This window comes from Stegodyphus dumicola, chromosome 8 (assembly GCF_044657685.1).
Source record: "Stegodyphus dumicola isolate Sdum_Otavi_A_Nest chromosome 8, ASM4465768v1".
Taxonomy (NCBI): domain Eukaryota; kingdom Metazoa; phylum Arthropoda; class Arachnida; order Araneae; family Eresidae; genus Stegodyphus; species Stegodyphus dumicola.
The window spans coordinates 168,623,819-168,640,860 of record NC_140775.1 but is presented as its reverse complement, the minus strand read 5'-3'; the positions used below and the strand labels follow the sequence as shown (position 1 = coordinate 168,640,860).

General features: G+C 32.7%; 1 protein-coding gene across 1 annotated transcript in view; it reads left to right on the top strand.

Moving 5' to 3' along the window:
- Positions 1 to 6,359: 6,359 nt before the first annotated feature.
- LOC118185146 (uncharacterized) overlaps positions 6,360 to 17,042 on the top strand; it is a 38,511-nt gene continuing 27,828 nt past the window's right edge. The window contains exons 1-2 of the mRNA XM_085823052.1: positions 6,360 to 6,921; positions 9,906 to 10,196. Coding sequence (XP_085679178.1) covers positions 6,405 to 6,921; positions 9,906 to 10,196 — 808 coding nt within the window. The 5' untranslated portion in view covers positions 6,360 to 6,404. The remainder of the gene's footprint in view (positions 6,922 to 9,905; positions 10,197 to 17,042) is intronic.

Here is a 17,042-nt window from a genome sequence, read left to right as displayed (position 1 = left end):
TCGCGAGTATTCTTGGACTGTATCTGCTAGGCCACTCTTTTTCCGGTCATCGATCAGACCCATCTGGTATAATGTGACGAATGGAAAATTTATAAACGTTTCATGCCTCTGTACTACACTACTTTGTTGAAAATTGACGGCAAGCAAATCTTGAAGGTAACAGAAGACTGTCGTCTCCAAAAGCAAGAAATTATGCCTTCAGAAGTGTAGTGGTAGCTGTTGAGTGTGTGGGAATTGAGTATTAGGCGGATGTGGTAATAATCTTCAAATCATAAATTACAATATTTTACGTAGAATAGAGAATCGTCTGAAAAGACATTGGTCTGCCATTTGTTTTCCATATCCAGCTTCTAAACCGCCATTTTGCCTGCATATGCCATAACGTAAACCTTCAGGGCATACTTCTGGTCATCGATCAGACCCATCTGGTATGATGTGACCAATGGAAAATTGATTTAATGTTGCATGCCTCTGTAGTCACACACTACTTTGTTGAAAATTGACGGCAAGCAAATCTTGAAGGTAACAAAGGACAGTCGGCTCTAAAAGCAAGAAGTTATGCCTTCAGAAGTGTAGTGGTAGCCACTGAGTGTGTGGGAACTGAGTATTAGGCGGATGCGGTAGCAATCTGATAGCACTCCGAATTATAACCAGAGCCGCGCCTACATATTTTTTCACCTGAGGCAAAGCGGTAACTGTGCGCCCCCTGTATACAATAGAAGATTATTTATTTACCTATTTGCGTGTGGGGGGGGGAGAATAAATAAATAATACTAAATGATATTTGAAAACATAACATTATACAATACTCATTATATACTCATTTATTAGATTATTTGAAATTTATTAATTATGAATTTCAAAAATGTTCGTCTTTGTAAAACATTAGCTCTAAATTTCTTACTTTATGTCTTTAATATATATATATGATTACTGCATTTATATACATATAATCGTACATATAGAACAAATTAACTATATTTATATTATAACTATATTATATTAACTATATTTACATATATTTTATGCTTATTAAAAGTAACTATTTCTAGTGAAAATACAATAGCTCTTACGGTAATATTTAATTATAACTTTGTATATTCCACAAAGTGAAACATATATAATGATTAACAATTTTGAAATGGAAAACTTTAAAAATAAAATTTTTGGAAAATGACAAATAATATTAAGTATAAACATCTGCTCAAAAATTTATGGCATTAACCTTTCAATTTAATGGCACATTTAAGTTCTCTTGCTTTTAAAGAGGCAAAATCATCAGTAATTTTTTCAAAATCTATTTGATTACTTAACTGAAGTTCTATAGAGAGAATGGCCATGTTTGAACGTTTTTCTTGGTCAAGTGAAGATCTCGTATAGTTCTTTATTATTTTAAGTTTGCTAAAGCTTCTTTCGCCACTAGCTACAGCAACTGGCAACGTTCAAACAATTTTTAACGCTGCTTCCAAATGCGGATAGGACTGAACTAAATTATAATCTTATATTATTTTTAAAAGTTCTAGCATGGTTTTTAAAACTAGGTATTTCAGGCTGAATTTCTTCAGCGTTCATATCATTCGAATATTTAAGTACTAAATGATAAGCTGCTGCCATTAAATTACTTAAATCTAATGACATTATTGGTTGACAAGTTAGAAACTGAGAATCGGAAGAGATTTCATTAAACATTTCGTATCACCATTTCAATTGTGAAATTAAAACGTCGAACACTTCGTCAGTTTCTGTAAAAATATTTTTTTTTCTGAGAAACTACAATTTATATCAAGTGATTCTTCACGATTTGATTTATTAACTTTTCGTTTTCGTTTCTCTTCAAATTCTGGTAATATATTCATCTCTAAGCTGAAGTTTAGCATTTTTCAAAAATGCATTGAAAAATATTTTCTCTCATTTCCTGTAATGAAAGACATAGTCTCTCTATTAAGTTTGCGGCTTTATAGACAGTTATAGTTTTTGACTGCAAGGCTTTATTTATTTTTTCGATATCTTGGAGTACTAAATTCCACGCAGATAGCAAAGATAAATATTTAAAATTGATTTGCTTCCAAATGCTGTTATTTTCAGCCCATTGCAAAGATTTGTGATTTAATGCCATATCTTTGAATAATTTATGTACTTCTGTTATTTGTAGATCTAATTCCTTAAAAGCATTTGCTTTTGATGATCATCGTGTATCCGTATGATCTTTTAATGTTGTTTTTCGAAACGGACATCCTATCTACTCGTTGGATACAAAAAATGAAAAAAAAAAATTAGAAATACTCTCAAAAGTGCCAAAAAATATTAACATTCTTGAATTTGTTGAAGCGGTTGATTTGTTGGGAAAAAAAAAATCTGAAAGGTTTCAGATTTTAAATTGAGCATATCTTTAGAATTTCCTATACACAGCCTCACGGGCTGGAGATAAAAATGTTTTTTCTGTACATTGTTGCGATTGCTCGCTTTGACAGCCTTCAGTTTGTTAATCAAAAATTCGCTAATATTTTACAAAGTATGAAATCGGTAATAAAACAAATTCCAAATTTCAAATTTGGGTTTCCACATGCCCGTATTCGGAATAGGATTACGTCATTCAAAATTCGATGGCTCTGTGTACCGCTTTTTTTATCACAATACGAGAAATATACATACATTTATGCAGCCTTTTCATTATTTAATTTCTTCAAATACTATAATGCATTCTAATATAACTAACATTTGGTGCCCACGGTTTGAAAAGTCAAACGGACATTTATAGTGAACCAACGCAAAATCGCAAAACAAAAACAATAGTCCTTCAGGAACAAAGGCCCTTTGGACTAATACAAATTTGGGGATGTTTCAAATTTCTTAAAACTCTTACTCCCGAGGAGACGTTCTATTCATTTACACACACATTCACGTTCCAACAGCATTTGGGCTAATACCCCTTCCGGCTGAAGTATATAAACACAGCGCATCTTTAGAATATCCGCTGGACAGTTTCAATTTCTGATGTACAGCTGGGAGTTATAAATCTTTTTTTTATATACAGTGTTGCCATTTCTCGCTTTGAAATCGCTCAGTTTCTTAATCAAGGTTGGTGTATTTAATTATCGCAAAGCACACGAGGGCTATCTGCCTTTCGTGGAGGACTTTCTAAGGGAAACTGGCTCGTATACACGTTACACATGGGGAAAACCACGAAAACCACATGGGGAAAACCCGTTCGCGGGATTCGAACCTCGGACTGAACTACCAGTGTTCAGCGACTTTACCGCTCAGCCGCTGGTGGGCCTCTTAATCAAGAATATGTTAAAATTAAAAAATATATATATATGAAATAGATAATATAACAAATTCCAAATTCGGGCTTTCAAGTGCACATATTCGGTTGGAGGACTACGTTATTCAAAATTTGATGATTCTACGTACTGTTATTTTATCTCAATGTGAGAAACATACATGCATTAACACAGTTTCTTCATTATTTAATTGCTGTAAATGTAATACTGGGCAATAATTACTATTTGAGTCTAACACTATGAAACGTGAAACGGACATTAATAGTGAATTGACGCAAAATGCCCTCCGGAGGCTTCTGGATTAATGACCCTTTGGACTAATAATAGTAGTAATAAAAGAACTTCGATTCCTAGCGAAGAGTGGATTTTTCTGGGCATTAAGAAAGTTGCATGCCATCACGAGGAAAGTAATCATGGCAAGGAATGGATAAGTACGTATATAGAATCATGCTTACATTATAGGAAATTTTCACTTTCCCCCGTGTGTGCTGTCGAGCTGAACCGGGTAGCACGCCCTGCTAGCATCGGAAGATCCCTAGAATCTCAGCAAAGGCAATTACTGATTTTTCAGGTTTTCTGCTCCGAAAAAATTTTAGTAGCTCTGTAGATTTTCGAAGAAAATTTAGAAACTGATTATGGAAGGGCAATTCTCCGTTTGAATCTAAAATTACAAAAATGGAACTAATTTTGTTTCGCATGAAAACAGCAGAAACTTAGTATTGTTGTGAAAGCTTATCCTCCAAAAAGGAATGTAAATATAAAAACAAAAAACATACATTCATGTTTACTAAAAATTCTTAATTTCACATAATACAATTCATATATTTTACGGGAGCTTATCTCACTAGGTATAGTAATATTTCTGATTTCATTGTATGTTTTCTGCAATATAGCTTTTCGTGTTCAACTATATTGTTGCCTAAAAGAGAAGCTTTTTTTCTGATGCAATGCTTTTATAGCATTGCTTCACTGATTGGAGCATTGATTGCGGTTTGATCACCAAAAACTAATGGCATCAATTTCCATATATTTCAAATCATCTTTTTATTCATATCATTATGAATGTTAAAATTTGTTTCATAACTTTATCCACTGAGTTCAGTTCAAAAATAAGCTTTAAAAATTATGCAGTGTATCTTAAAATGGCTTTTTCCTGCATCAAGAAATTATCCATGAGGTATTACATTAGGATGCCTCTTCTAGCACTTTTGGCGCTTTCCCGGCCTTTTCAAGAGATTAAATTGTTAATAAAATTAAGCATATTTATTTAAAATATGCTTAATTTTGAACACATACGAAAAAAGCATCACCCCAATCCTTTAAAAACTCGAAAAACACATATATACATTAATTTGGCTTTCAAATACTTTCTAACGTGTTTTATAAATTCCACAACAAAAAGTATAGAATGTTGGTAAAGAACAAAACCTTGAATAAAAGTAGTTTTTTACACTCATAAACTAAAATTGAATACTTAACAGCTACATAAAACGTTGACGGTGTTTGAAGAACCCCTGCTTTAAAATCATAATCTAATATATTTGCTATACCTGCGAAAAAATCCTCAAATTAAAATTATTTTTACTTTAATGCAAATGATGTTTTAAGTTGGCATGTACGAAAACTTAAGCCTGCCCTGAACACGAATTCTATAACATTATATATAATAAATCTCCATTTTGGAAAACATATATCAAACATATGTAAAATATATATCAATACATTTCACGTTAACCTCCATAGAAATGTTTGCCTCTTTATCAATTAACAACTCTTCTCTTAACTGATATTGTATTTTTAGTTACCTACAAATGCAAACACTTCGATCCTCGATTTGTATGCGAACCTTGAATATGATTTTCAAATTTAATTGCAAATATCTGCTCGAGCTTTTCTCTAATTGGCATTTTATATTTCACAAAAAAGTTCAAAATTTTCCTAAATAAATAGAGAGAGACAATTTAAAGTTATATTTCGTAATTTGCACAAATTATACGACCAGTGGTTTCGGATGTAAAGGTCGGTAAGATATTTTATAAGCACGAAGTATGTTATGAAAACTTAAAATATCTTACGGAAAAATTTGTCTCAGTTTCATTATAATATTTTCGCTAACATATATTCTGAATTCTGTCTTTTCCCCGCGAAATTTTCTGATTCTAATCTGAGACAAACCTAAGAGAAAAAATAACAGAAAAAGATAATCACAGGAAACATTTAGTAATATCCTACGGTTTTACAATGAATTTAATAATCCTAACAATATCGCGGATAGGCAGATAAGTATACTGAATATCAACGATATTAATTATAAACAAGATTAAAATCAAGTTAAGAAAATTACGCATTAATATATACAGCAAAATCAAAAGCAAATTTTCGGATCACTTTGTATTGAATTAAAATATTTTATAGTCCTCTTAACTCTTGAGGTTCGCAATAATACATAATTAAACTTGGGAAATGTTCTTCTGAACATCGAAGAGTTTATAAAGAGAAAGATTGTATTATGTATTCTGGTTGCGATATCAACATGCAAATCTGAAAATAAGCAGACATTTTCTGATAATTATAGTTTCTGATAGTACTTTAATTTAAATACGCAATGCAATACAGTATTACCCAAAACATTTGCTCGGAAAACGTAAATGAAAATTAAGGTATAATATCTCGTGTGGGATAATTCTTAGTTTTTAAAGGAAGTAAAACATTCCTTTGCAAATGATGTTAACCGTCAGGGCAGATGACTTATAGACACGTTAACTGATTATTATTAATTGATTATTATAGGAAGTTAAATTTTGTAATAAAATTCTTTCAGCTAAGTTTGAAAAAGTAATAAAATTTAGCGATAAATATTTCAAAATGGTTAGCCCGAATATTCTACCTACGCATTGCGCCAGATGAAACTTCTGACGCATCAAAAGCAGCTGCGTCTTGGTATTCAAGCCCCGCCTGAGACACCGAGAAGGCTCCAGAGAAACATGTGACGAAATTGTTGAATTAGCTGCACTTGAGTCACGCCAATGAGAATCAAAGTCACGATTTTCGGTGTATAAAAGATGCGGTTTCTGGACTGGAGATCACACATTCGAGAACAACCCAAAGCGATTATTAGCCATGGGGTGGATAACTCGACTCACCTTCGTACTTTTCTTCACCTGCACGCAGATTTACTCTGCTTTAGGAGCTTCAGCTGACGTATGGGGAAATCCTGGAACGGCAGAAGGTCTCCTTCAGGCATTTACTCAACAACTGCAAATGTCTGGGGCATTTTCGTATGACCAAATGGACGACATATCATCCATCAGCGATACCATTATGGACGCCATCGAGAGAAGTGCTCGTTCGAATAAAAGCTCCAAATCCAAGCTACAAGCTCTGAACATGGCTTTCGCCTCTTCAGTAGCAGAAATAGCCGCCTCTGGAGAAGGAGGACAACCGCTGTCAGTCAAAACTGGAGCAATAATGGATGCATTGGCAAGTGCATTTATGCAGACCACAGGCATGGTAGATCAAGTATTCTTAAATGAAATGAATGAATTGATAACCATGTTTACTCAAGTCAGCGCAAACGAAATCTCCAGTTCAGGTGCTGCCGCTTCTGCTGCCGCCGCTTCCGCCGCTGGGGCAGGAGGTATGCTTTTTATTTCAGTTTTGATTTTAAAAACATATTTGAATTTTTTGAATATTAATTTTCATTTAAATGTGATATCTGTAAAGAATCGGGCAATGAAGAGATTACGTGGAAACATATTAATATTTTACTGATATCGGGAACGAGTTTAAGTAAAATGATGTTTTTAATATATGTGATATTTTAAATGATTTTAAAAGACTGAAAACATTTGCCAGGAAAACGATGGCGAGGATTAATCATAATAAGCTTGCAGTAGGGTATTTAATTTGAATTTTGGCTTTTAGTTATATTCTTTATGTCTGTTGAAGGTGATGTTTCTGGCTTGCTCTGGCGCAGTCCGCAAAAAGGCCATAGGGCGACGTAAAGTCTGCCAGGAGGGTCGGCCTGCGTCCCTCATTTCATATCCTATTTAATTGCTGCAAACGTATTCAGGGTAGTCTTCTAATCATGTCTATAACGAAAGCAATTTTCTGAGCTGTCTGGCTGTAATAGTTGAAAAAATTTCATACAAACGTTTCTGACAACTCGATCACCATTAACGCAATTGAATGTTATTATTTTAGTTGAGGTTTAAAATGCTAATTTAAAAATTATCTTTTATTTTATTTGTATTTCATGCCATTTGCTTTCATGCACGGAAGTTGAAAACTTTGCGCTATCCACGATATATTTTTTCTCGGTGCGAAGCATTTTGTACTTCTTCAGCAGTTTTCTCTGCTTTAGGTCTCAACATTTCGTTCCATTGCGAAGCATTTTGTGCATGATTTTGATTGCATTTCGTTTTGATGAACGAGGGTTTCATTAGAATTTTTTTTACGTTCTTGACTGTAAAATAAGTCATCTAAGTTTAAGATCTAAAACATAAATGAGTTAGTATGTATCACCACGTGAAGATAAACATATTAGACACGATCATGCTTTCGAACTGATGTAAGACAGGAACGAAATGTCTAGAAGCAACTCTTGGTTAGTGTTGCCACCGCACAAAATGTAATAACATTGTTTTTAATTCTACGTGTCTTTGCGCGTATTTGAGTCTTAGAATGCTGCCATTCAGAAAGGTATAAATTTTTTCATTTGTACTTCGAATTGAATATTTGTTTTTTATTAATAAATTCAGCAATTTTAAGTGTATACTGTCAGGCGGCGAAACAGAGAGTTTTTGATATGTCTATCAAACAGCCGCCTGCTTGCTAGACATACAGACCTGCTTGTCGATACTAAGGAAACTACCATTCGACAAATATAGCATCTTTAATGTAACTATCAGATTTAATGAGTTGTTAGTGATTAATAAACTGAACGATTAAAATCAGCATACTGACAATGTGTGAAACATAAGCCTATATATAACATTTTATGCACATAAATAATTCTCAAAATATTGCCGTTCGCCAAAGTATAAACGTTTTAAGTTCTATCTTCCAAGATTAATTCGTTTGTTGTGGATGTATAAACTAAAAGAAACAAAGGAAGGTCTTAAAATTTAAAACTCTAGTTTGCTTTCTTATTTATTTCTTATCTATATAAATTAAAATATATTTTTTTTATAATAAACTGATGATTTTTATGCATGTGCACTATTCTAATTTATAAAAACGTGTTTGTAACTTTATGCATTGCGTTCCTCGATATTAGGAATGTGCATTCCCACGTTGGGAATCTCTCCACATTAGGAATGTGCATTCCCACGTTGGGAATCTCTCCACATTAGGAATGTGCATTCCCACGTTGGGAATCTCTCCACATTAGGAATGTGCATTCCCACCTGACTGACTACGATTAGCTACATTGTTACTTAGTCACTTCTCAGTCATATAGTTCAAGAAAACTATAATATCCCCTTATAAGCTATAAGATCCAAGATCCTATAAGATCCAAGAAAACTATAAGATCCAGAACACAGGAAGTACATTTACGATATCCATATTAGAACGTGTAGTTCATTTAATTCTAGAGGGGAATATTTTCATAAAAAGAATATTTCCACTTTAGAGCTAATAGTTTAGAGCCCTTATAATTTACAGCTTGGTCAGTGTATGTACATATAAGTCACTGTCGTACCTATACACGTAGGGCATCTAAAAAAACTCGAAATCATGGTTTACGTAAACAGTAATATGTACTACAAGAGGAGCATCCGTTTGCTCACGTATATGGGAAAATTAGATTCAGATCTCTAAAACAGGTGTAAAACTTACCACAGGTTTACACTTTTCAGTCTTTCACGGAACATTTCTAGGAAATTTAATAATTTAAATATCACATATATTTCCCCGTGATTATTAAAAAACTTAACTGCTTTCATATTATCTTTTCTTTCTGTCTTAAAGCACAAGTTTAAATGTATACCATAAGATTAATATGGAGCTACAGTTTGATTAATTCAAATTTGATTTCTTTATTTATGTATTATATGAATCATAACAAATTTAACTTTTCAATTTCTCAAGATAATGCTTTAAATAATTCGTTGCCTTAGGTTAGATATTTAGATCTTTCAAGGGATTTCAAATATGCTATTAAATCAAATTGTTTATTTACTTGTAGCAGGAATATTCAACATCTCATTTAAAAAATCGTATAGGTAAAATAATATTCACAGATGTTTTACATATTCAAGCGTCATTAATTACATGCAGTATGGATCAGATAGAGTACATTTTCAAAGAGTAAGTCATATTTTAAGATAGAAACACATCAGAGTTGAAATCTAGAATGAAATCTTTGCTATGCACATAACAGTGTTTTTCACGAGTAAACATTAAAAACTGTAAAGTTTAGAACACCTCAAGTATTTTTATAGCAAGAACTAGAAACTTTATTATGAAAATAATAAATAGAAACTTTATTATTCTCGCAATGTGATGCTGAAACATCACTCATAAACCTATAATATTCTAATATTTTATACTGTTAAAATATGCTGTCAACGCGTTGCCAAAACTTTATTTAAAATATAACATGTGTATTTCTGCAAGGCTATGGAGGTAGAGGATATGGTGGTGGATACGGAGCTAGTGGTGCTGGAGCTGCTGCCGCATCTGCTGCCGCAGCAGGAGCTGGTGCAGGACCACAAAGACAACGCCAAGGAGCTGCTGCTGCTTCTGCTGCTGCCGCCGCTGGCGCTCAAGGTTACGGAGATAGAGGTGGATACGGAGAAAGTTCTAGTGCTGCTGGAGCTGCTGCTGCTGCTGGGGCAGGATCTGGTGCTGGACCACAAAGACAAGACCAAGGGGCTGCTGCCGCTGCTGCTGCCTCTGCTGCAGGAGGTATGTTATATGTCCTTAATCTCTTTTATATTTAGAAATTTCTAGAAATTATGACACCGTATGGTTTGTCGATCACAGTATGGTACAGAAAGAGGCGCAGCCCCCCATCCACCTAATCGATTTGATTTTATGACTTTTCCAGGGGGGCGTCAAGTTAAAAACCACATAATAAAATACACCCATTATGATATAACCTAATGGACCTTAACGGCACAATAATAATTAAAATAAATAGAATGGTTAGAAACTAACTAAACAAAAGGACAAAACACAAGACACAGACAATGCTCTATCATAAAAACACTAAACACATGTTAAATCAAAATTCCGACATTAACATGATTATTATTAATAAAATTCATTAATTCCCTAGCAAATTCAAATTCAGTGTTTTTCCCAGTAAATGTATTAATATGTCCGAACTTTTGTCTTATATCATAAGTTAAATCACATTCTTTTACAAAATGTTTAACTGAACCCGTAACTCCACAATTATTATATAACTCATTTTCTTGTAGACCGAATCTCTTTAGGTACTCCGGGAAGCGTCCATGTCCTTAAGATCCAGGCAGCATGAAATACATTTATTATAAGTAGGGATCAAATTATAACTGTGATCCTTTTTTCTATCAGACTCATTCCAAACCTTTTTCCACATATCAATATAAAATTGTTTTATTTTATTTACAAGAATTCTTCTGGATGGTTGGACAATGGAACACTCCCCGGATTCGCCCAAAACTGCCTCCTTGACCAACACATCGGCCCTTTCGTTACCCAAAATCCCAACGTGGGACTTAACCCATTTAAATTTCACAACATGAATTTTGGTGATTTCTTCATAGAGACATTTAATATCAACAATTAATGAGTTTTTACATTCGTAATTTTTAAGGCCTGGAGACCAGACAGACAATCACTATAAATTGATATTTTATAATAGATAAATAAGTTATCCTTTATCCATCTCAAAGCATAAAAAATAGTTGTCAATTCTGCCTGGAACACTGAATTAAAATTTTCCAATTTAATTTTATCATTGTAAATTTCAGTACCATAGTAATATACAACATAAGAAAAACCTATCTTACCATCGATTCCAGAACCATCTGTAAAAATGTCAATTTCACCAAATTCAACAAAATGAAATTCATAATCAATAATAACTCTTTTAGCAGGGTGTATACAATAAGGATCAAAGTTATAAAAAGCAGTACAACAAGGAAAAAATTCTTCATAATGAATAAAATCAATCTTATTAGTAGATAATAAAAATTTATCGTAATAATACCTATAAAATATAGAAAGAGGCGGTGTGCCGGCCAAGATGCAGAGAATTTCGGATGGAGTAGTTTTGAAACACATAGTCAGTGACAGAAGCCAGGGCCGCTGAATTGTTATTAACTTATTCCTTACTCTTTGGAGTTCCGCCGCCCTAGAGCCCCAACTACCTATTCCATACATTATTATAGATATGACAACAGCATTATAAATCATTCTGAGTATATTTCTTTTAGTAATCAATATTTTTTTTTGGAAAATTTCTTTTATAAAATAATAAAATTGCATCAGATTTCTTCTGAATTTCTTTAAAATGAAGTTCGAAATTTAATTTATCTTCTATAATTTCACCCAAATATTTCATGTGATCTACTCTTTTCAACAGGGTACCATAAAATCTTAGCCTGGGTGGTCTAGTATTTTTCCCGGCCCTAGGGAAAAACATATATGAAGTCTTTCGCAAATTAAAAATCAACTTCTCATCCTCGGCCCAGTTCTTTAGAATATCACTCACCAGTTGAAAACGCTGTTCTAATTTTTCTAAAGATACATCATATACTACATATAAAATATCGTCTGCATAGCAGATCACATTTACGTATTCAGGAAGAGAAACATTTAATAACTTAAAAATAACGGTGCTCCAGAGCAGCAGAGCACTAGGCGAGCCCTGAGGGCATCCTTTATACACATTTTTAAAAATTTTTAAATCAGCATCATAAGAAAATACAACATTTCTGTTATTAAAATAATTACACAAAATTGCAAAAATATTTTTAGGTATTTTAAAATTCTCAAGGGTGGAGAACAATGAATTCCATATAACAGAATCAAAAGTCTTTGAAACGTCGAAAGAAACAATTATCACATGAAAATCTTTCTTCTTTTGAACTATAGTGTTTGTTAAATCATAAAGTGCATCATTTGTTGACCATCCCGAAACAAAACCGAACTGTCTATTTGAAATAAAATTATTCTCCAAGAAAAAATGATATAACCTGTTGGTAAGCAATTTGTCCAGAACTTTTCGAAAGAATTTCAATAAACAAATAAATAGGTCTAACTGCCTGGTCACCCTTTGGAATGAATATTACTCTTGAGATCTTCCACACTCTCGGAAAAATCGACAAACTAAAACATTTATTATAAAGTAGAACGAAAAATTTCTCAAAATTTTTAAATAAACATTTAACCATAACAGCATGTATACAGTCAATTCCAGGAGCACTTTTATTTCTCAATTTTCCCACAACATAACGAATCTCATCTATAGAAAATAAAACATCATCAGCACCACAGTTTGGAGATGTTACAAGTTCATCTTTAACAATACCATCCTCAGGATTTCCACAATCAAAGTTTCCATAAAATAATCCCTAATAACATCAGAAAATTCATCAGTACTCTGCTCATCTTTCCTTATAATCATTTGGGAAGGTCTAGATTTACGTGTTGCCGATCGAAAGTAGCAATCATAGTAGTCGTTATTATCCAAAAAATGCTTCATCTTATATTCATATTTTGTCTTTTTAATCTTTTTTCGATAGAGAGCCATTTCCTTTTTATATAATATTTTTCTTTCTCTTCGAGTGTCTTCATCAATTTGTCTAACTTGATAATGTTTTCTTTAAGCCCATATTCTTCGTTTACATCTCTGTAAATCAGCGTTCCACCAATATGTCATCTCTACTTTCCTTTTACGTAAAATTAGATGTTTCTTAGCATTCTTTAAGTTTTCAAATTCCTCAACAAATTCATCAAGGATAACAGGATCATAAATTCCATCCAATCTTTTTCTCATCTGATCTATATTTGGTTTTAGTTTTCAGCAAAATTTATTCAGTCTATAAATATTCTTTGTGAACACAATATTTTTATAATATATTGGCTGGACATCACAAATTTCAAAAGAGACATACCGGTGATCGCTTAAACTTTCCTCTTTATAAATCTTCAGTTCGGTATTAAATGTCGATAATGAGGAAGAACCTAGGATTAAATCTGTCCAATCCTCCCCAACAGCAGATACAAAAGTTGGTAAAGAGTCCATTTGATTAAATAAAATCATACCATTCTGTATTATAAAATCCATAGTTAAAGATCCCCGATTATCAACTATTCTTGCCCCCCAGTTAAAATTTTTGGAATTAAAATCACCAATAATAATAAAATACTTATACATTTCCAAAACCTGTTCCAACCTTGTTAAATGTAAATGTAGATTTTCTGCAGGGGAGAAATAAACGGACACAATTCCTAAAACAAATTGATCCATCCTTAAAGAAATGGCTATAATTTCATTCATTTTACAATCGACAATAAATTCACTTTCATCATTTGTGACAATAATGGCTGATCTGCCTTTCTCATCATATACCGCTCACCACCCTTTATTTAAATATGGAATCTTATCATTTATAAAATAAGGCTCTTGCACTGTAATCAAATCAAAATTTTTATCTAAAATATTTTCAACCGCGGCCAACTGGCAAGCTGCCACCGCACAGTGATTCAGATTAATATTTAATATTTTCATATCCAAGGGAATAATAAAAAATAAAACAATTACAAATATAAAATTACATGCCATAAAAACAGATAAAGCAGTTAAAATAATGACAAGCACAGAAAAAAAAAACAGCCCAATCGCAGTTATAGTTAATTAAAATCCAAAACAATACTATTCCAATAGACGCAAATGTTCAGAAATAAATTTAATCTCACGCTTATAAAGTTCACAATCCCTTGCCAAAACATGATGATGCACATCAAAACGAGTACCATATTTCAAATTCGAATCCTTACAGTTAGCACATATTTCCTTTTCTTTAATACAATTTCTAACTACATGAGATTCTGAACACTTGATACAAGTAACATCATTTTTACAATGTTTAGTGGTGTGTCCAAATTTGAAGCAACGTAAACATCTCTTTGGCCTAAGATAAAGTTTTGCTACATAGGCCTTCCATCCCACACGAACTCTGTTATCCTCTAAAATTGAGGATTGACACTGGGGATCCACACGAAAAACTCTATGAGTAACTTCACTTGATTCCTTACATTTTATCCTAAATAATGGACGCACACAGTCGCCAGAACAACCACACTCACTCCTCATTTTATCAGCAATTTCATCATCTTCTACATAGTTGCACACATTATATACAATAAGTTTTGGCTGTATAAATCTTTTTTTCTGTGTATACAACTTATCTTTTAATTTTTCTTTAGAATCAATTACATTTTGAACCATATCAACTTGTTTACTCTCTTTAAGTCTCATAACTAAATCACCGTTTCTTTTAACAAAAGAACTCATAATCTGTGCATCCATATCATCAGGTTTTACATTCACAATTAATTCATCATAGACATCAATTCCAGGCATCGCTGGTCTAACAACTAATCCATTTTCTTTCCAATTCTTATTATCCATAAATCTATTCTTTTTATTCTCTTGTTTATGTGGATTTTCCCGAAGAGTACTTTTAATCTCATCGATGCCCCGTTTAATGTTCAATAAAACATCCGTCTTCAAATGTATAAAATTATCTTCAATACTTCTTAAATTCTGTGCAACAAGTAATTCAACAACTTTGTCGATTCCCCCTGCCAATCCTTCAGTAATCTCACGTGAGACCCTTCTAACTTTTAATTTATCAACAAATTCATAGAGGGCCCTAACAGCAGAAAGGACGCTTCCCAATTTCTCATCATCATTTAATTTTTCATTATCACAATCCATCTTTTCTTTCGTTATATCAGAACCATCTAATATTTCACTATCAACACCTGTAAATTCTTTCTCAACATCATTTTTCAGTCGACTCATTATAACAAAACAAATAAATATCAAGATTACAATACTGCGACAGGGTTGTATATAAAATATTCAGAATTAAAACATATTTACAAATCTAAAATACAAAGTAAATATATTTAAAAACAATATAAATCACAAAAATGGTCTGTATCACACAAAATTCAGGTTTGCAATCTTTTAAAATTCACAAAACAGCAGAAAAAACATTAAATTTTAAAATATAAATGTTCTGCGCCAAATAAATAAATCGACCAACGGGCCAAAAATTACATTCAATAATGCACCAAAAGATCGATCAGTTATTCCTGGTAATATTCATAAACTCAGATCAAGTTTTTTATCAATTGGCCAAAAGTCTTAAGTAGGAAGTGCAAAACACGAAGCCCTCAAAGGTAAACAAATAGCGGCCACATTAAGCCTAACGTCACTCAAAAAGTTTAAGTGCAGATATTAAATTAAATATTCAATCAATCACTATGCTTTTAACCATGGACTTAAAGTAAGTAATAAAGAGTCTAAAACATAAATCAGAAGTCATTTGCGCTGTAAATCCATGAAATAATAAGCAAAAATCTATTCATCGTATGCTAATGATCCGGCTAGCACTCGCAGAAATTCAAAGTCCGTGAATCTTCAAAAATACGACTTCTAGTTCGAAATAAAGTTATAAAACACAGATCGGAACACAAAACAAGTCAGAAAAATGCACTTTAACTCACTTAATTCAAATATTTACCAAGACATAAGCATTTCATTTCTCCACTCAAACAACACCATGCATCATGGCTGCAAGCATGCGTAGTCACCCCGATCACAGTATTATCGGATTTAAGACACGGTATCGGTCAATAAAATGGTACTTATCGATAATACTCTGCATACTAGTATGGCGATTCTCTATAATTTTCATTTTGTACCGGAAAGAATGCGATGGAGATGATGGTGATTTTACGCTGGATGAAATTGGAATGAGAATTTCACAGTTAAGCATCGGGAGTTCCGCTGAAGTTTGTCGGAAATCATGCCTTCATTCTTAAATCGTTATATTAACGTTATCCTCAGCTTTTTTCATATTTCATATAATGCATATCTTCATCTTTTTCCGGGGGGTGCTGCCTCTGAAACCATTTGCGTTTTGTCTACGATTCTAAAGTTGTTCATAGGAAAACTGATTATATTTTAAATTATTTATAAAAGACCTGTACAGTTCATTCAGGCAAAAATACTATTTTCAGAGATATTTATCAAAATGTTGTGGTTTCTCGGCCATGAACAGAGTAAGAGGATGGGTTCGCCCAGAAGAGCAGCTTGATTGCGTTCTAAACTTATTTCGATCCAGAGGGCTTGGATTTTAAGATTTACTAGATGCTTCCGAACTGTCTCTACTGAGGTTGCTTGCGTTTTGGCTCTGCGAATTGTTTTATTTTTATTATTGTAATTACCTTCTTAGAACTGCAAGCAAGGAATTAATTATTTATAATGACAATATTGTCTCCCGCTATGACTTTTAAAGGTTTATTATTAATTATATTTACCCAGCTAAGAGAATATCTATTCGTCATCAAACTAATATCTCACAAGATGGTTAAACAGATATTTATAACTGACGGGTTCAGGACGGGAGAAAATATTTCATTTGCATTTGTTATTTTATATTATAGAAAGGAAGTAGAAACTGCTAAATATAAATTAAGTTTCTATAATACTATATTATCCCGAATATGAAGCACCATAGCTGA